The sequence below is a fragment of the Engystomops pustulosus genome, chromosome 7 (genome assembly GCF_040894005.1).
Source record: "Engystomops pustulosus chromosome 7, aEngPut4.maternal, whole genome shotgun sequence".
In the NCBI taxonomy this organism is placed as follows: Eukaryota; Metazoa; Chordata; class Amphibia; order Anura; family Leptodactylidae; genus Engystomops; species Engystomops pustulosus.
In genome coordinates, this window is record NC_092417.1 from 10,003,393 (window position 1) to 10,025,555 (window position 22,163).

At 42.7% G+C, this 22,163-nt stretch overlaps 1 protein-coding gene across 1 annotated transcript in view; it reads right to left on the reverse strand.

Annotated features, from left to right (window-relative positions):
• Positions 1–5,679: 5,679 nt before the first annotated feature.
• Positions 5,680–22,163, reverse strand: part of LOC140069254 (NACHT, LRR and PYD domains-containing protein 12-like) — a 56,088-nt gene continuing 39,604 nt past the window's right edge. Inside the window, exons 8-12 of the mRNA XM_072114738.1 lie at positions 19,512–19,682; positions 18,269–18,439; positions 13,161–13,331; positions 11,020–11,190; positions 5,680–6,304 (exon numbers count right to left, since the gene is read on the reverse strand). Coding sequence (XP_071970839.1) covers positions 6,217–6,304; positions 11,020–11,190; positions 13,161–13,331; positions 18,269–18,439; positions 19,512–19,682 — 772 coding nt within the window. The 3' untranslated portion in view covers positions 5,680–6,216. The remainder of the gene's footprint in view (positions 6,305–11,019; positions 11,191–13,160; positions 13,332–18,268; positions 18,440–19,511; positions 19,683–22,163) is intronic.

Consider the following 22,163-nt stretch of genomic DNA (forward strand, 5'->3'; position numbering starts at 1 on the left):
TATGGGAAAAAGCATAAAAGGAACAAGAAAAAGCCTATGTGGCTAACTAGTCTTGTAAGGAAAGCAATAAGCGAGAAAGATAAAGCGTTTAAGGTGCTAAAACGTGAAGGTAGCGATGAGGCATTAAAGGATTATAGAGAGAAAAATAAATCCTGTAAAAAGCAGATAAAGGCCGCAAAAATAGAGACTGAAAGAAATATTGCCAGGGAGAGCAAAAATAATCCCAAATTATTTTTCAAGTATATAAATGATAAGAAACTAAAAACAGAGAGTGGGGGTCCCCTTAGAAATAACATGGGGGTCATGGTGGAAGGAGATGAGGAAAGGGCCAATCTACTGAATGTCGCCTTCTCAACTGTCTTTACCCAGGAAAATCCCCTGGTGGAAGACACAATGAGGAATAATGTAAATTCTTTTTATAATGTCAACAGTTTAACCCAGGAAGAGGTACGGCGCCGCCTCGCAACCACTAAGATAGATAAATCACCTGGGCCAGATGGCATACACCCCCGGGTTCTGCATGAATTATGTACGGTGATAGACAGACCGTTATTTTTAATATTTGAAGATTCACTGAGGACTGGTTATGTTCCACAGGAATGGCGCATAGCAAATGTGGTACCAATATACAAAAAAGGATCAAATAGCGATCCTGGAAACTACAGACCCGTAAGTCTAACTGCTGTGGTGGGGAAAATATTTGAGGGGTTTATTAGAGATGCTATCCTGGAGTATCTCACTGTGCACAACCTTATAACCCAGCGTCAGCATGGGTTTATGAGAGATCGGTCCTGTCAGACTAATCTGATTGGTTTCTACGAGGAGGTAAGTTCAAGACTGGATCTGGGGGACACTGTGGATGTTGTATATATGGACTTTTCAAAGGCATTTGACACCGTGCCACATAAAAGGTTGGTATATAAAATGAGACTGCTGGGAATAGGAGAAAATCTGTGTATCTGGGTAAGTAATTGGCTTAGTGATAGAAAACAGAGGGTGGTCATTAATGGCACATTCTCCGATTGGGTTGATGTTACCAGTGGAGTGCCACAGGGGTCAGTATTGGGGCCACTTCTTTTTAATATTTTTATTAATGACCTTGTAGTGGGTTTACACAGTCAAGTTTCAATATTTGCAGATGATACTAAGCTGTGTAAAGTAATAAATACTGAGGTCGATAGTTTAGCATTACAGAGGGATTTGTGGAAGCTTGAGGGATGGGCAGAGAAATGGTTGATGAGGTTTAATGTAGATAAATGTAAAGTTATGCACTTGGGCCATGGAAACAAAAAGTATAATTATGTTCTAAACGGTCAATTACTTAGTAAAACTGAAGCTGAAAAGGACTTGGGGGTATTGGTGGATGGTAAACTTAATTTTAGTGACCAGAGCCAGGAGGCTGCTGCTAAAGCAAATAAAATAATGGGATGTATCAAGAGAGGAATAGATTCTCATGATAAAGACATAGTTCTGCCCTTATACAAATCCCTGGTCAGACCACACATGGAATATTGTGGACAGTTTTGGGCACCAGTATATAAAAAGGATATAGTAGAGCTGGAACGGGTGCAGAGGAGAGCAACCAGGATTATTAGGGGAATGGGGGAACTAGAATACACTGACAGATTAAAAAATTTGGGACTATTCAGTTTAGAAAAAAGACGACTGAGGGGAGACCTCATTACAATGTACAAATACCTGAACGGACAGTACAAGGATCTCTCCAAAGATCTTTTTATACCTCGGCCTGTGACCAGGACAAGGGGGCATCCTCTACGCCTAGAGGAGAGGCGATTCTACCATCACCATAGACAAAGGTTCTTTATTGTAAGAGCAGTGAGACTGTGGAACTCTCTGCCGCATGAGGTTGTTATGGCGGACTCTATGTACATGTTCAAGAGAGGCCTGGATGACTTTCTGGATAGAAAAAATATCACGGGTTATGGGGATAAAACATTTATTTAATTCTTGAAGGTTGGACTTGATGGACTTGCGTCTCCTTCCAGCCTTATATACTATGATACTATGATACTATGAATGTGCCCCTGCCCTGAGGCCCTAAGCCTCTTCATATGATTCTAGGACTGGCCAGCTCCTGCAGCCTGGGATAAGGTCTGCTGCCCCCGGCCTGATGCTGCCCCTTTCTGACTGCATTGCCTCTTCCCCATTTGCCCTTAGTCAGGAGGCAATTGATGCATTCCACAGCCATAAGGTGGCAAATCCTGTCTGCCCCGGCCCTAGGCACATCCTATTGGATAAGACCTTTTATTTTATGTTGCACTGAGTATCTAGGCCAAGCCACAGGTGTCTTAGCACAGGAACGTGGTGGCCTCCCCAGTGGTCCACTATTAGGCCCGGTTACACTCTGCCCCTCATGTGTCAGTAGCTGCAGCCAGCAATCTGCTCAGCAAGGCCAGTGAGCTGATCCTAGACCCTAGACCACTCAGTTACCGTGAAAACCCCACATACCTTGCACAGTGTCCTCACCCAAGTACAGCCCAAGCATCAGAGCAAAGGCCAGACAGCTCAGACTCCAGTGTGCACTCCTGATGTCCCAGATCACACTGATAAGGTGCACAGCTCTGAATCCTGCCGTTCTGTCACCAGCCTTACAGGATTCAGAAAATGGAGGGAAAGAAGGCGCTTAACCCAGATGTTGAGTTTTTTTTCTCATAGATGGCTCCAGGTCTGCAGGAGAAGACAGACGGTTCTACACTGGATATACAGTGGTCAGTGGCGCACATGAGGTAGTACAAGCAGAACCACTCCCTCCACACAGGTCAGCGCAGGAGGTGAAGTGACGGCACTCAGGGAAGTGCTACAGCTGGTGGAACTCTAGGTGTAGTTCTGGGGTCTAAACACGTCTATGAACCCATATGGAAGCCTAGAGATTTCCTCACCTCTGCAGGGACCCCCTCTAAGCATGGCACGCTGGTTATAGAGCTCATGGATGCTCTCTTACTTCCACAAGAGATGAGGATAGTAAAAGGAAAAGCACACACAATTTGGTAACTCCACAAGCCAAGGGCAAGTATGTGGCTGACAGGCAGCTGCACAGATGGAGCCCAGAGACTGTCCTGAAGTCTCAGCGGTGAGTTCTGAGCTAAAAGTTTGATTCACAGGTGTTCCAGTCCCTGGTGGCCCGAGAGTCATCAGAAGTGAAGGAAGTGTGGAGGAAAGCTGGAGCCCAGATGCCGGTGGGACCTGGATGCTGGGAGAGAGGGTGTGCCTGCCCGGAGCCCTGCACCCAACAGTAAGTCAAGTAGCCTACAGACACATACACATCCAAAATGGCCATGCTAGTGCTCATAAACCAACAGTGGTTTCCCCAGGCATTACTTCCCCTGTCACTAGACTAGTGAAAGCCTGTATAGTCTGTGCCCGCCACAGCCCAGGTAAGGTGGTAAAGACCCCACAGAAGGTGACACCCAAGCCGCTGTATCCCTTCCAGAGACTGCAGATGAATTTTATCCAGCTACCAAAAAGTGGTACGTAGGAGTACGTGCTTGTGTGCATTGATCTCTTTCCAGGGTGGCCAGAAGCTTCTCCCATGACCAAGGCTACTGCCAGAGCCGCAGCCGAGAAGTTGGTTAGTGAGATTTTTCTGCAGGTTTAGACTTCCAGAGACCATAGAGTCCGGTCGCACAACCCACTTCACTGGACAGTTAAAGACTGAAACCTTGTCCCTCCTGGGTGTAGAGCAGGCCTTACACACTCCTTACCCTCCCCAAACTAGTGGTAGTGTTGAAAGAAAAAAAACGCACTCTTAAGGCTATATTCACACTGCCGTTGCCCGCCCGTACCGCACCGTAGCGGGCAACGGCAGTGTACGGGGAGAGGAGGAGGAGGTGAGCGCAGCTCACCCCGCCCCTCTCCATAGGAATTAAAGGCGCACGGCGCCGTACTACGGATAAAGATAGAGCAGGTCCTATCTTTTTCCGGGTACGGTGCGGCACGGTACCGCTCCCGTAGGGCGCCGTGCGCCCATTGACGTCTATGGAGGACGTATATCAGCCGTATATACGTTGGCTGTATATACGTCCTCCATACGTCAGTGTGAATATAGCCTTAGTTAGAGATCCGGAAGGCCATTGAGGAAACATGGAAACCATGGCCCAAGTGTTTTCCTGATGCCCTCTATTCAATTAGGACCACCCTCAACAGAAAGACAGGATTGTCCCCTTTTGAGATACTTTTTGGCTGTGCACCCAGACTAGACCCCTACTTCCCACAGACCCTATAGCTGATGGCAGGAAACCAGGTGGAACATGCCACACAGTTGAGCCAGGCCTTGGGAAAGGTCAGCAAAAGTGTTCTGATTCCTTTTTCAGATGCAGATAGAGACCTCAGGACGCATAACCTAAAGCCTGGAGACTGCGTGGTGGTAAAGACACCAGAGAGAGAGTCTGGAGCCTCGCAACGACGGTCCTTTCCAAGTCCTGCTGACCAGCGCCACGTCTGTGAAGCTAGAGGGAAGTCAGCACGCTTCCTGCTGAAAGGAATTCTGTACATTGTGGTTATATACATACACACACGTTTACAGGCTGTGCATAGCAGGCAACGTACCGGGAAGGTTCCCTGTAAAGAGCACTGAGATTCTCACCCGCATTCACATTGAGTGTTGTTGAGATGTAGGTTCTACATTCAAAAATCATCACTTAGGCTTTTGGTCAAAAAAAGGCTCATTTTTATTTCAACAAAAATAATCAAAACATAGACCAGAACAAAACTCTGAAAATCCAGGGGTCAGGTTCCCCTATGGTCAGCTCCAACACTCTATGTGCAGACAGGTGTCATAAGTACCCAACTATTCCCAGACTTATAGGGGTCATTTATCTCATCTCTGTTTGTTTTGGCTGTTTTTTTTCACTGCCTGCTTCTTTGGTAATTTGGGAAAATATGCAAAGTTTTCCAGGATGGGATTAGGAAAACCACGCCTCTTTTTGCCACCTTGTAAGGCAGCTCCCTTGAAGCCAAATATGACCTACAAGAAGCCTTATGACATGATGTGGGATTAAAACCAAACCAGTCTATATATTCCAGAAGGAACAGATTCCCAGCTGTATACAGCGCTGTTTTGACCTGGTACAGCGTACAGTGTAGGGAACTGGTTTAGCTTGGTGAGAGGTTTGTGAACCCCCAACACAGCCGGGGTAACATGCAGGCTATATACCCTCAGCACAGCCGGGTAACATGCAGGCTATATACCCCCAGCACAGCCGGGTAACATGCAGGCTATATACCCCCAGCACAGCCGGGTAACATGCAGGCTATATACCCCCAGCACAGCCGGGTAACATGCAGGCAATATACCCCCCGCACAGCCGGGTAACATGCAGGCTATATACCCCCAGCACAGCCGAGTAACATGCAGGCTATATACCCCCAGCACAGCCGGGTAACATGCAGGCAATATACCCCCCGCACAGCCGGGTAACATGCAGGCTATATACCCCCAGCACAGCCGGGTAACATGCAGGCTATATACCCCCAGCACAGCCGGGTAACATGCAGGCAATATACCCCCCGAACAGCCGGGTAACATGCAGGCTATATACCCCCAGCACAGCCGCGTAACATGCAGGCTATATACCCCCAGCACAGCCGGGTAACATGCAGGCAATATACCCCCCGCACAGCCGGGTAACATGCAGGCAATATACCCCCCGCACAGCCGGGTAACATGCAGGCTATATACCCCCAGCACAGCCGAGTAACATGCAGGCTATATACCCCCAGCACAGCCGGGTAACATGCAGGCAATATACCCCCCGCACAGCCGGGTAACATGCAGGCTATATACCCCCAGCACAGCCGGGTAACATGCAGGCTATATACCCCCAGCACAGCCGGGTAACATGCAGGCTACATACCCCCAGCACAGCCGGGTAACATGCAGGCTATATACCCCCAGCGCAACGGGTAACATGCAGGCTATATAGCACCAACACAGCCGGGTAACATGCAGGCTATATACCCCCAGCACAGCTGGGTAACATGCAGGCTATATACCCCCAGCACAGCCGGGTAACATGCAGGTAATGCTGACTGGTGAATGCTGAATCAGTTTTTAGAAATACTAATGGACATAGACAAAGGTTTTGCTGCTGAGCAGGAGAAGAGAAGAAGAAAAAGGTACACACAGACAAACTTGTTCAGCATCCACTCCCTAACAAGTGTAAACTGAATATTGGTTCTAGATGTGCAGCTCCTTGATCAGTAATGTATGTTGACTTTTGGTTTAAATATTCGAAGGGTTCTTATTTCTTCCTCTTCCTTCTCCGACAAATTGTTGCCCTTCATGCTACAAAAAAAATGAGTAAGTTATTATGGACTGATCAGCCTGAGGATGGATCAGTAATTTCCCTGCCAAAGATGTATCTCATACTTTCTCACAGGATGAAACCTCTATGGCCAAGGACATATGTGATTTCTCAAAATCCTAAATCCTCCTGGATTCTATGAGTAATAACTCTGGATCCCTGGTACCTAGAATGTCCTAGAATTGTGTTTCTAGGCGCTAGGGATCCAGAGAAATTCACATTCAAAATGAAAAATTTTAGGTGCAATTTTTATACATTCAAATCACTTCTGACTGCACTTTAAGAGTTAATATCCCTGGAACCTAAAAACACAATCCAATATTCATATGAAAGGGGAAATTCTCTTGAGTTATAGCCCTATGAAGTGTGTCCCCCTCCAGCTTCTTAGCCGACAGGCAGAATTAAGGAAAAATAGAGGGTTGCACTGAGGAGCTGCTCATAGATAAAGAAAATATTGACCTTATCTGTTGCTAAATTTTGATAAGGCAGCACATCATTTAAAGGACACCTGTCATCAGGTCTCTGCCACTAGTCCTGTCACCTCTACCTGTTGGAGCAGATCACAAGGATCCCATCCCAGCCTTTATCTAGTTATTTCATACATTAATCATTATAAAATCATCTATTCTTTATCATGTAAATGAGGCTGGTTACATGGTCAGAGGCAGTGATGTCACCCCTGTTACCCCTCCCCTCTCCTCCCCCTGCTCATGTCTGTGTGTAATGTATAGTAAAGCATTGCTGGTGTCTGTGCTGCATCTGCTGACATGCTGCATCCTCCTAATATACAGGTGAGAGACACATACATCAGCTACACATGAATCTGACATGTTCTGCTATAACATGGCTGCCTGGAGCTGCTGTATCTCTCCTATACACACACACATGCACACACAGGCTGCAGGGGGCGTGGCCACCAGCACCAGGAAGCACATCATTGTACAGCCTCACATCATTATACAGGCTGTCAGTCATGCACTGGGGGTGTGGCTGTGCCTCCCACTCATGAATAGAGTGGACAGCTTGAATATGCTAATGCTTCATTGGACATTTCACAGGTCATTTGCATACAGCTTTAGGACCTCATTGCTTAGGTTTACAGGCATGTAGAGGGACAATGAAGGGATAGAGGCAATGCTCTCTAATGGCAGTTTATGACAATATATTTAGTTTAGGGGGGTTATTTTGCATGACGGGTTCTCTTTAATGTTCATATTATTAACCCTCTCCTACCCAGAACAATCTGAGAGCTCATATATTGCGTATTTGTTTATTTTTACATACATTGAACGAGAGGATGAACATTCGATACTCTTCACCTAATGTGGTTACCGTATATACTCGAGTATAAGCCGACCCAAGTATAAGCCGAGGCCCCTAATTTTACCACAAAAACCTGGTAAAACATATATATTTTTTACTCGAGTATAAGCCGAGTTTGGGTTTTCAGCACTATTTTTTGTGCTGAAAAACTAGGCTTATACTCGAGTATATAAGGTACATATTAACGCTGAGAACTTTTCCAAAAAGTTATATATAGCATGAAAATCATACATTTCTGAATAAAGTTTTTATTTCACACCATCCCTCCATTACTTATACCTAGGTTATGGCGTTCTTGCTCAATTTACTATGAACCACGGAAGGTTCCACAATTGCACTTGTAATACAATATTACACCAATCTTAAAGTGACCTTTATTATCTCGTCAGCTTGGTTTATGGATATATATATATATATATATATATATATATATATTTTAATTTGAGTTACCTTTGTATAAGGGAGAGAGAGAGTGCAATAAAATACATATGTGAAGCTCGGTGAAAATTTTCTGCAAAAATTGTATGGCGCCTGTGGATATAATGCTTCCTTTGCTGCATATTTTGGTGAATATACACATGTGGGGTAAGTATGAACTCCTCACATCTTGCTGTTTTTTTTAGGAAAGTAGATTTTCTATATAGGAGTATTCTGCGTTTGCACATATTTTAGTGGAAATTTTGAATTTTCATGTAGTTTTTGCATTTTATCACTGTTTACTGCAAAGTTGCGAAGGTGGTCGTGGTCATTAATTAAAAAGTTAATTTTTGTATACATGGAAGATTGTTTTTTCAGAAAAAAAGGGTTTTGACAGAATAGGAGCGGTTTACTTTGTATGTTATATAGTTTTGCAACCAGATATAGTTTTTGGTTTAGTATTTTTGGGAGTGTACATTCTTTTCGGTTTTGTGTGTTGTCGTATATAAAATCTGCTCACTTTGACGTATTATTTTTACATCCCTATTTTGCGTAAAACCTCCACTTTGATGTATTTTCAATGCAGTTTCTCCAAATAATTTGTGAAAAATTAAGCATGCACAGTATGCGGGTTTGGAGCACAGTATGCACAGCCGCTGGCTCTACATAGAGTGTCTATGCAGAGCGGGGACGATTGCGTGCAGCTATCCGGAGCTGTGCGTTGAAGATCTTGTAGTAAGAGGATCCAAAGAGGCTACTGGGGAGTGGAGTAACCAGACCGTGTAGCTTCAGCTCCGGCTACTCCACGCCCCAGTAGCCTCTTTCAGATATTTGCATAATAGGTGATAAAAGATTTATAAAGTTAGAGGCCACTCAAGGATTAGCCCTAAAAAGGGCACCCATGTCATTCATTAGTTGAACCTGCCACCAGATCTACCTTAATAGGTAGATCCGAGATGGTCTGTTTCCTTTAATAATATATTAAGTTAGGATATTACAGAACTTTTCTGATTTATTTGAAAAGCTTTAAAAAATACAAGAGCACATGTAATATATTGTATATGTAAATATGTAATATAAATTATTGAAAAACTGCCTTTTGTTTTCATTTAAATCAGATTTAGTTAGTATTATTAACCATTTTACACTGGGCCTTAATAACCGAGAATTTTTTATTTTTTTTATTGCCATCTTCCTAGTCGAATAACTTTTTAGTTTTATGTTGGGGGGTTGTATTTTTTGCAGGACATTAGTGTTTAGAATGGAGTTCTATTTGTTGTACATAAAGTTTGTTTAACACTTTCAGATCAAGACTTGGCATTTTCGCTTTTTCACTCCTCTCCTCCCACAAGCCATATCTTTTTTTAAAAAATTTCCATTTACAAAGCTTTATTAGGGCTTGTTATATGACGAATTGTATTTTCTAGTGACACCATTTAATATCCTGTGCCATGTACTGGGGAGCTGGAAAAAAAATCCAAATTTGGTGGCGTTGTCATAAAATCCAAGTGGGACCATTTTCATCTGGACTTTATAACCCAATTCAGAAATCCTCTTTATTCTTTGGTCAGTATGAGGAGATTTCAAATTTACATAGTTTGGTTATAGTTTAAAACCTTTATATAAATCGGAATATTCTTACTTCTGACTTTTTCATTCTTTGGTTGTGCAGAGCTGACCAAGGTATAATTTATTTTGTGGTAGGAGATGTTTTCATTTATACATTTTGTGAACTATTCGATCTTTTGATTCAGATTTTCATAGTACGCAAAAAAGTGAAAAGTGTCAAAAGTATAATTTCTGCTACTTGAACCCAAAGAAGTACTGCAATACTCCTGTATTGAAGCATATTGTGACAGTCTGCCTCCCAAAGGGCCTCATCCTGAAGGGGATAATATGCTAAACAACTTTAAAATGGTGATACTGCACAGTATTTATATCAAATTCCAAATTCTGGCATCGAACCAACTCTCATTTGGACATTAAAATCATTTTTATTTATTATACTTTTTCTGTATTTAAATTATTGATTGTCATTTTTATTAGCTAGGCGTGGAAGGAAAAATTTAATTTTTTGTGTTTTTATGGCTATTTTTACTGTGCTCCTTGTACAGGTTATGGAAATTATTTTATTTGGGGTGGGGTCATTGTGGAGACACCAAAAAAGTGTATGTTTACTTTTTTTCACTTTTTAAATAGTGAACATTTTCTTGAAAACATCCTACTCTGGATTCATTCATGGAAACCTTGGGGGATTCTTCTAGCACTACCATGGTTTGAAACATGAAACCCATTTTCCCCTTCTACAGTTTACATTACTTATATTTACTGTAAAGTCTCCTCCTGTGCACATCTCTTATACTCACTGTAATGTCTCCCCTTGTACACATCTCTTATAATTACTGTAATGTCTCCTCCTGTACACATCTCTTATACTCCCTGTAATGTCTCCTCCTGTACACATCTCTTATACTCCCTGTAATGTCTCCTCCTGTACACATCTCTTATACTCACTGTAATGTCTCCTCATGTACACATCTCTTATACTCACTGTAATGTCTCCTCATGTACACATCTCTTATACTCACTGTAATATCTCCTGCTGTACTCATCTCTTAGACTCACTGTAATGTCTTCTCCTGTACACCACTCTTAGACTCACTGTAATGTATCCTGCTGTGCACATCTCTTATACTCCCTGTAATGTCACCTCCTGTACACCTCTTATACACACTGTAATGTATCCTACGGTACTCATCTCTTAGACTCACTGTAATGTTTTCTCCTATACACATCTCTTATACTCACTGTAAAGTATACTGCAGTGCACATCTCTTATACTTACTGTAATGTCTCCTCCTGTACATATCTCTTATCATCACTGCATTGTCTCCTCCTGTATACATCTGTTATACTCACTGTAATGTCTCCTCCTATACACTTCTTTTATACTCACTGTAATTCCTCTATCTGACACCCTGGATTGGCAAGAGCTTTCATTATGTTTGCAAAGTAACGACCAGACAGATGGTTGTCAGACAAGTCAAGTTTCTTCAGAGACTGGTTTTTCCATATCATTGATGCTAATATGATGCTGGACTTTTCTGTCAGATTATTACTAGACAACCTGTAACAATAAGATGAGATGTGGTTGACAAGTCCTCAGAACTTTAGTACAAAACCTTTACACCAATCACAGCAGATGCTGGAGGTTATTATCTTATTCATACATTTGTATAGCAACTGTATTGTAACATATGTAGTACAGCTACAGGACCAAGATGGGACATATCAACCAATATTGTAACAAATGAAAATCCAACTACCAGTCCTGCAAAAGTTAAAAAATGTAGGTGTCTCTCTGGATGGTTCTTGCTACAGAGTTCTGAGCGCCTACATCTGCTCATTATTTTGCTATTCTGTGTAACTCTTCCTATTAGGGAGCGAATTGTGAGTGATTTCAGGGCCTGTGCCCCTTTCTTTTCCTAAACAGTCATGTTATATTAAGCATTAATACTATTTATAATTGCACTATGAGCATAACAATTCAGAGAATGCCCCCAAAATGTACATCTTATTAAATACATACAATAAATATATTTTATGCTGTTTTACAGATAATCTCATACTATTATATACAGCGTACAAATGAAATATAGACCATGAGTATATACCATTAGTGTGAAAGAATGTAAAAAATGTGTGTAAAAAATAGTAAAAATTGAACATAAATTCATATTACAGGTGAAAAAAAAGAATGTAAAAGTAGATAATTTTTTTTTTTTAATCACATTTTTACACTCTTTTCATACTAATGGTATATTTGCAATATTCATGGTCTATATTTCCCTTTTATAGGGTTTCATTCGTACTCTGTATATTAAAGTATGAGTTTATCTGTATAACAGCATAATATATATGTATTTATTTATTATCTTTTTAATAAGATGTACATATTCGGGGGTGTTCTCTGCTTCTTATACTTATAGTAAAATTATAAATGGTTGTTAGTACAGGCTAGAAAACAGGAGCAAGTTATCATTAGAGAAAGAAAGGTAGTCCAGGAACCATCCGAGACTGCTGCAAATGTGCAAATCACCAAGAAATGCTCCAAACCTGTCTACATATGGTCAGGGATGGCCCTTGTATGACCCATTATTTACATGAAACCTCCTGTCTTGTCATGCAGCTTCTATACGGTGAGTTGTAAAAGTATTCATGCCCCTACAACTTTTAAGTTTACAGCAACAAACTTATGTCCAGTTCACATATCCATTAGATCTTCAGTTGTTGTGAACCAAAATCAGATGTATTCAAACACACTGAAAAGGTGTATTATATAACTTGCATCTAGATAGTGGCTAGGAAAAACTTGATGATGAGATGTGAACTGTGCCATAGGCTGTCTTTTCACATAGGCTCAGATATATCAAAAGTAAGGCAAACTGCCTTGGTCTTGGTGCATGGTATTTAAAGGGAACCTATCATGGGGAGCCATTTTCTATCTTTTTTCCTAAAAAAAAAGTGAAGTTAGATGAAAGTTTACCTTTCTGTATGCAGAGCTAAGTCCCTAGTCCCATGGGAGTGGCCCATGACTGCCCGGAACACAGGCAGGAATAGCACCTGCTATATAATTTTCAACCTGGTCAGTCTGCTTATACACAGGTCTGTGGAAACGTGGCCATATGCATAAACGCATAAAAAGCTACCAGGCCACATCTGTTATACTCACTGTAAGGTCTCCTCCTGTACACGTCTTATATTCACATTAAGGTCTCTTCCTATACACATCTCTTATACTCACTGTAATGTCTCCTCTTGTACACATGTTTTATATTCACTGTAATGTTTCCCCCGTACATCTCTCATAGTCACTGTAATGTCTCCTCCTGTACACATCTCTTATAGTCACTGTAATGTCTCCTCCTGTACACATCTCTTATACTCACTGTAATGTCTCCTCCTGTATACATCTCTTATACTCACTGTAATGTTTCCTCCTGTACACATGTCTTATACTCACTGTAATGTCTCCTCCTGTACACATGTCTTATATTCACTGTAATGTCTCCTCCTGTACACATCTCTTATACTCACTGTATTTCCTTTATCCTGCAGGTCGGACTGGACAGAGCTTCCATCAAGTCACTGAAGTGAGGACCAGACAGATGGTTTTCAGACAGGTCAAGTATCCTCAGGAGCCGGTTATTCACTATTAGAGATGCCAACTGGATGCAGGATGTGTGTTGTAGGTCATTGTGAGCCAAGCTGTAAGTGAAGGATGAGATGTAGGTGATGCTTAAACTGGAGATAGTAGATTGTAAGATTGTCAGTGAAGGTCTTAAAATTACAAAGAGACAGGAGCCCAGTGACAAAAGTTGAGTAAAAAAGATTTTAGGGATAATTCAAACATTTAAACATTTAAATATTTAAAATATTTATCTTATATCCACAGGAAAACTTGGTCTCTTTTCCATTGTCTTCTATAGGACTTTTGGTTTGGCTCACAGGACACTTTGGCAACACAGGACATCTAAAGGGGATAAGTAGTCCTTTGTTCTGCAGATCATCAAGGGTCCAACTGTTGTTGGACCAGTCAGAAATATATAATTTATCCTATGGAAATCCTGTATCCTGTAATTGAATGTGGTTCAAAGAAGCTGAAGGAATCTACAGGTGATCAGCATCAGACTATTGTCACAGTTTTATTTATATGGAACATTTTGGGACCAAAAGAAAATCCCACAAGTAATATTGCTAAACTTTAGGTTTCATAGAAATATGTAATATTATCATTAATGCCACAGTCTCAGGGGAATAGACAGTGGACTCCCTGGACCACCGCGGGGAATAACAACCTTAGCTGCAACCCGGGAGCGGAGTCTAAGTGAACTCCTGGTCTACGCCAGAGCCCGCCGCAAAGCGGGATGGTCTTGCTGCGGCGGGGAGTCACGCGGGTGCGACTAGGCCCGCAGCGGCAACCAATGTAGGGACACGGGGACCACGGATGGCAGCCAGGACCACTGATGGCAGGCAGGACCGCCACAGGACACCAGGACCGCCACAGGACGCTACAAAACAAGGGAACACCACAAAACACAGGAACTCAGGCATCTGGAAACGCTCAGGAAGGCTTTCTCCTCAGAAGAATGAGCTGAAGATCCGGCAGGGGATGCTGGGAGTCATCAGGCTATATAGTCGAGCAGGGAATGCCAGCGCCAATAAGGAGGATGCTGGCCCTTTAAATTCTTAGAGAGTAGGCTCGCGCGCCTTAGCAGCTGGAGCGTGCGGCCTACACAGGAGACAGACCTGCAGCCTGGACGGGACCGCGAAGGAGCCAACAGGAGTCGGGACAGGTAAGTACTGACCCGAGGGGCACGGGGCAGCAGCAGCAGAGCGAGGATGCGGGTTACCCGTGACAGTACCCCCCCCCCCTTAGGGCCCCTCTTCTCTACTTCTCCAGCCTGCTGTTCTTCCGTCTTTGCCTCCTCCAATTCTTCTTGGTGATAAGACACCTTAGGGGGAGAGCAGGCACCGAGAAGACCTGGGAAGCCGCAGGCTGGGTCGTCTCTTGGCACACCGGAGCGGGCTCAGGGGAGGCAGGTGGAGACTCTGGAGCAGCCTCAGGGGAGGCCGGAGCACCCGTGGGAAGCTGCATTGTGGGGCGCCACTAGAGCAGCACTGGCAAGCTGCGGAGTCTGGGGCGCCACTGGAGCAGCACTGGCAAGCTGCGGAGACTTGGGTGCCGCTGGAGCAGCTCTGGGAAGCTGCGGAGGCTTGGGTGCCGCTGGAGCAGCTCTGGTAAGCTGCGGAGTCACGGGAGCAGCTCTGGGAAGCTGCGGGGACACTGGGACCAGGCAGGAGGGGCCTCTCCAGAGAGCAGACAGTAGATGAACGCCACCTTAGAGCGTTCGGTGGGGTACTGGGAGGACAACAGTTCAACGTGCTGCAAGCACTGGAAAATGAATCTCCTGCATAATTTGGGGTCGCCATCAAATTTGTCCAGTAAAATTTTTTTTTTGCCAAAAAACATGGGGTGACTGAAGCAACGGGAGGAGTCGCGGGAGCCTGCTGCTGGGAGGCAATCATCTGTAAAGTGGCAGTGAGTTTGTCCAGGAGTTCTTTTTGCGCAGCAATCTCTTGGGATTGCTGGGCAATAGTGCTGGGAAGGTCTGCCAGTAGCTGGTAAGAATCCGGGAGCGGAGTCTAAGTGAACTCCTGGTCTTCTCCAGAGCCCGCCGCAAAGCGGGATGGTCTTGCTGCGGCAAGGAGTCACCAGGTCGCTCCGCGGGTGCTATTAGTCCCGCGGCGGCAGCCAAGGTAGGGACACGGGGACCACGGATGGCAGGCAGGACCACGTATGGCTGACAGGACACCAGGACCGCCACAGGACACCACGGAACAAGGGAACACCACGAAAAGCAGGAACTCAGAGGCGTCTGGAAACGCTCAGGAAGGCTTTCTCCACAGAAGAATGAGCTGAAGATCCAGCAGGGGATGCTGGGAGTCGCCAGGCTATATAGCCGAGCAGGGAATGCCAGCGCCAATAAGGAGGACGCTGGCCCTTCAAATTCTTAGAGTGTAGGTGCGCGCGCGCCCCAGCAGCGGGAGCGCGCGGCCTACACAGGAGACAGGCCTGCAGCCTGGACAGGACCGCGAAGGAGCCAACAGGAGCCAGGACAGGTAAGTACTGACCCGAGGGGAACGGGGCAGCGGCAGCAGAGCACGAATTCATCCGCAACATGGATCGCGGGGTCACCCGTGACAATTAATGATATACCTGACTAAATGCCTGGAAGTAAGATATGTAAAATATAATAATATATTTTTAATATTAAAATAACATTTCTTAAGTCATCGAAACAGTTAATTAACACTTTCTCTACATGGTTTGTAAAATTGAATTCCCCAAAATTTAATATTATGATGTGTTTATGGCATCGACATAAAAGTAAAGCCTGTGCCATTCACAACAGCTTGTAACTTTTTGGTCATTCTTGAGGGGGTGTTCCATGAATTCCCCGCATGATTGGACCCCACAGGACACTTTTATAGGGATACAATTATTGCTATGGCTAACCTGGGGTCCAGTCAGGATCCAGAACTGCCCAATGTCATTACCTGCTAGTTCCTTCTTCCAGAGGCAGGATCTAACTGTTTGGCTCACACATATGTTATTCCATTCTACATATGCTATTTTTACCATTAAGCTCAACTATTATTGGACTGGCATGGTGAACACTTAAAAAAAGACTTGCCAAAAACAAGTTAGAAGAAAATAGGTTAATGGAAAGTGTGATGAACCTCCCCTCTCGAATCCAGTCACAGAGTACACTTACAATAGGTAACCTCCCGATTCATAACATAAATTCTGCCCAACTATCCAAGATGGCATATTTATGCTTAATCTACTCCCTAGTACTCTCAGCACTCACAAGCTGCCAGCACCCACAATTCGCTTATACTAAGAAGGCCGTAGGCACCACATTTACGCAGACAACTCAAAATGTTAAATCACACAGAATATACAATAAGTAAATATACTGTACTTGGTAAACTTGGTAATGTAAATATCTTCAGAAATTTTTTTTTTTGAGATTACAAGCAGAGGCTTATTAAGTTTTAAAATGTAATACACATGTGTGCAGTGCAATCATAAAATATGCAGTTGTCAGATAAGGAAAAAAGAGGTTTTACAAAATATACACACACTACATACATAAACAGTTATGAAAGTACACAGGTTAAAAAAAATGAAATAACCTTCCTATAAAATAGTTAGAATTATTCAGGTTGGGAAACTCCGCAAAGAGAATTCGGGCAGGCTACCAGGGAAGATGGATTTACCAAGTCTGACAATGTACAAACCATAGGTCCATAACTTATAGAAGGTGGGTCTACCTCCCACCTCCCGGCTTGTGATACACACTCACCCACAACCACACACACATATACATACACACACATACTTCCCCCATTTCCCTTCTTACCCTGTCCCAGTGCAGCATGGCAGTATGAGACCTGTGGTGATGTAAGAAGCATGTGATCAGTCACATGATTCTGACATCACCGCATGTCCTGGACTTGTAGGAAATCGGGGAGAGGTGAGAGTAGTACGGAGCCTCTCCTCTCTGGGAGATCGGGTGCTGCTCTACATCAGGGCATCACCCGATCTCCATTACAGCGGTCAGGAGGGTCTGGCAGTGCTGGATCCTCCTGACCTCCGGACTATAAGACGCAGCCACTTTTTAGCAAGATTTTTTCTTGCTAAAAAGTGCGTCTTATAGTCCAGGAAATATGGTAGGTTAGAGGAAGAGGAAATGGGGATGGCCATGGGAGCATCTGGAGGTGAAAATAAATTACCAAAAATAAAACACCAACACAGGAAATAATTAATATTAGACAGATGTCCTAGTAGATACAAAATGCCCCAGAGTGCACATCTGGTTTCTCTCGGAAGAAGCCTTGCCGGCAAAACCCTGGGTCGGGCGGATAGGAAAGCTAGCGTCCCGTTATGTGAATTTGTGATATGCACATTTTTTATAGATTTTTGTGAGTATGATGAACTGAAATAAATTTTAACTTTATTGGAACGTACCACACCATCTGCCTGCATATTTTCTTCCAGCTACAATATAATTAAAGGAGGAGAATGAGAGTGCGATGGTGCTAGTCTGAATGGTGACATACTTTAAGCAGGAGAAACTGAAGATTGGTGCTGTTCATCAATGTTTTAAGATAGAATAAGAGGGAGAAGAAGAATTTTTGGAGCTCCGGTCATAGTGAAATTATTTTCTCTATTTCTGTGGACTTTTTCAAAGACTGTGTGGACCGGTCTTATACCGTGAGTAGCTCCTTAAGGGGCAAACTGCACCACGAACAACTGTGTTTTTGTGCTATGTACTGTAATGTCTCCTCCTGTACACATCTTATACTCACAGTAATGTCTCCTCCTGTACATATTTCTTATACTCACAGTAATGTCTCCTCCTGTACACATCTCTTACTGACTGTAATGTCTCCTGCTGTACACATCTCTTATACTCACTGTAATGTCTTCTCCTCCTGTACACATGTCTTTTACTGATTGTAATGTCTCCTTCTGCACACATCTCTTATATTCACTGTAATGTCTCCTCCTGTACACATCTCTTATACTCACAGTAATGTCTCCTCCTGTACACATAACCAACTCTTATACTCACTTTAATTCCATTATCCTGCTGGTCTGACTGGACAGAGCTTCCAATAACTCACTGAAGTGAGGACCAGACAGATGGTTGCCAGACAGGTCAAGTTTTCTCAGAGACTGGTTATTTCTTATTCCAGATGCCAACTCAATGTGGCTTGTGTCTGATAAATTATTAAAATCCAAACTGTAAGAATAAAATGAAATGTGTATCATACATTCATAGAACATTAGTAGATAAATCTACTAATTCAATCTGTATAGTTTGTAAATTATACATTTGGAGAACAAATTACTAAGTCCCTTGGTCCACAAGGTTTACCTGAACTGAATTTAACTATTTGGAGCCTGCCCATAGTATCTATACACCCTCAAGATGTTATGGCTGTATAGAGAAGGAGCCCTCTCAATATAAGGCAGCATTATACAGCAAACACCTGCTGCTACATCGGTTGCAACAATCACAATCCTTAACTTGTTATGTGCTGTAGCCAAGGCTTACCATTTCACCTAAACAGTGGCTTTACATGAACGCCACCATATTGCTGTCAATCAGAACCCCCCTGACTTCATCAAGGGTCACTTAGTGGTTGCCATTATAGCCTATGGGAGCCAATTAACACTCTCTATAGCCTGCCTCGGTATAGTCACAATATATTGCATAGGCCATCAGACCCCCTAAGGTTCAAACACCCTGGGAGACCTAAAACGGTAATAAACATAAATTGAAAAAACTTTACAAAATTATTTAAAACATTTTAAAATGTAAAAAATTATAATCATAGGTGAGATTAACCCTGAAAAGTCTCTAACAACAAATCAAAGGGTCTGAATGCTTAATCCCATGCAAAAAATAATTTGATTTTTTTTTCTATATGTTAGCAAGTTTTTAAAATTTGGGGGGCAACATAGTGCTTTTAACCTTGTAGTGACCATTTTTATTTTTCACCCTCATCCTTTTAAAGCCATAACCTCATAGCTGTAGGAGAGCTTGTTGAGATTTATTAATAATTTTGAATCATCCCTTATTTCTTGTGAATTTGGGAAAACTGTAATTTGGGTTCCTTTGTAACATTTTTTATTTACTTGCAATATAAATAACATGCAAACTTTATTCTCCAAGCTAGAAAAGATCTAGAGACAGTGTGGGGGCTTTTATAAATTACCTGATATACAGCGTACATCAATATATAGCCACATGACCAACAGGATATAATGTACAGATAACAATATATAACAATTGTGTCTCTTGTACTCACCGTAATTCCTCTATTTTACAGACCGGACTGGACAAAGCTGCCATCAAGTTTTTGAGGTGAGGTCCAGACAGATGGTTATTAGACAAATCTAGTATCTTCAAGGATGGACTAGTCATTATTATAAAAGACAACTGGATGCAGGACGTCTCTGGTAGTGTATTATTGGACAGCCTGCAAGAATCAGAAGTTGAGAGGTGGGGGATGATTCTAAAATGTGTAAAATTTGTTAATTATGAGTTTAGAGAGAAATGTCCGCAGCTGTAAAATCCACCACTTAAATAGCGTATATACTCAAGTATAAGCCGACCCAAGCAGGGGCAGAACTACAATGGCAGCCATAGCAGCTGCTATGGGGCCCGCGGTGTAGGGGGCCCTGTCATCTAACAAGTGGAGGATGTGTACCATTATATACATATTATGCTACACATTCTACAATTGTACAGTATAATCTGTATACTAACAAATATGTTATTTATATATACTGTATCTGTGATGTGTATATGATCTGCGTATATAGTGTATGCATGTATTAATGTTGAATGTATATGTGTGCTTATTTGTGCTATATGGAAGCACGTGAGTGTTTTAATGTGTGATTGTCACTCACATATGTGAGTATTCAAATATGTATATTAAGTGGGACGGGGGGCCCCATTCAGTAGCCTGCTATGAGGCCTAGCATTTCCTAGTTATGCCCCTGGACCCTAGTATAAGCTGAAGTGCCTAATTGTAACACAGAAAACTGGAAAAACTCATTAACTCGAGTATAAATCTAGGGGGGAATTACACTAGTTACTCTCTAAAAAAAAGATGGCCTGTAGTCTTCCCTCAATTATATAATTTCCAGTAGTCTCCTCTCATTAATAAAATAGCCAGTAGTCTCCCCTCATTAATAAAATGTCCAGTAGTCTCCCCTCATTAATAAAATGTTCAGTACTCTCCTCTCAGTAATGAAATGTTCAGTAGTCTCCCATCATTAATAAAATGTCCAGTAGTCTCCTCTCAGTAATGAAATGTTCAGTAGTCTCTCCTCATTAATGAAATGTCTAGTAGTCTTCCCGCATTAATGAAATGTCCAGTAGTCTCCCCTCATTAATGAAATGTCCAGTAGTCTCCTCTCAGTAATGGAATGTCCAGTAGTCTCCTCTCAGTAATGGAATGTCCAGTAGTCTCCTCTCATTAATGAAATGTCCAGTAGTCTCCTCTCATTAATGAAATGTCCAGTAGTCTCCCCTCATTAATGGAATGTCCAGTAGTCTCCTCTCAGTAATGAAATGTTCAGTAGTCTCCTCTCAGTAATGAAATGTCCAGTAGTCTCCTCTCAGTAATGAAATGTCCAGTAGTCTCCCCTCATTAATGGAATGTCCAGTAGTCTCCTCTCAGTATTGAAATGTCCAGTAGTCTCCTCTCAGTAATGAAATGTCCAGTAGTCTCCTCTCAGTAATGAAATGTCCAGTAGTCTCCTCTTAGTAATGAAATGTCCAGTAGTCTCCTCTCAGTAATGAAATGTCCAGTAGTCTCCTCTTAGTAATGAAATGTCCAGTAGTCTCCTCTCAGTAATGAAATGTCCAGTAGTCTCTCCTCTTTAATAAAATGTCCAGTAGTCTCCCATCAAAACACAGGAGAAAACGCTATGTGTTATATGGCAAACAAAGAATAAGGAAGTTTATTTAAAGCAGCGGTCCTCAACCTTTGTAATGCTGTGACCCCGCAATACAATTACTCATGTTGCGGTGACCCCAAACCATGCGATTTGCAGTAAAAACACAATAAAATCGTGGCTCCGAAGGCTTTAGGCAACCCCTGTGTTTTGGTCGTTCGACCCCTGCTGCGGTCACGACCCACAGGTTGAGAACCACTGATTTAAAGAGAAAAAACACACACCACACGGGCAATAATGAAAACAATTAAAACGTAGCGAAGTACCTCCAAAAACACAAGTTGCTTTGAATGGGTATACAGAGCAACAAAACACCTCCTATTAAGGTCAAATGTGACCCTCACCATCCCAGGGTGATTATAATATTGTAAACATATTCACACTGTAAAAAGAACGGCTGAGATATAAAATGTACTGACAAGCCAATGGGTAAAGCATCAGACACTATGTAAATAATGAGACCTGGCAGAAAGATAGTAGCAAAACCGACAATAATGAAAAGTAACTATCACCCCCTCTACGCCAGTTGGGCAGAGTGGGGGCGGTGCCAGGTCGCGGTGCAGGCTATACCGCAATTCTACGCCCGGCAGGGCCAACATTTGTAACAAAAAAATTTATTTCAATGAGTATGAAGCTGAATTCATGTGGGACAGTGTTCAATAACTCTTAATGCAATACTCTAATTCCTCTGTAGTACTCTAACAGGCACCTGATACAGACACCTCTCTGTACGTGAATAGCCCTGCCCTTACTCCGCTTATTATCATTCTGGAAGCACGAACAACAGATTTAATAGTCTGGAGAGTAGCTCCAGTCTGGGTTCGACTATGGGCCTTGGTGGTTTTAAGTAGGTCTAGCATAGCCAATACAAAATGTGTAGAAGTAAATGCATATATTTAACCCCTTAACGCTCAGCGTCCGATATATCGGGTGCTGAGCTCAGTGACTTAGCGCGCAGCGTCCGATATATCGGACGCTGAGCCGATGCCGGT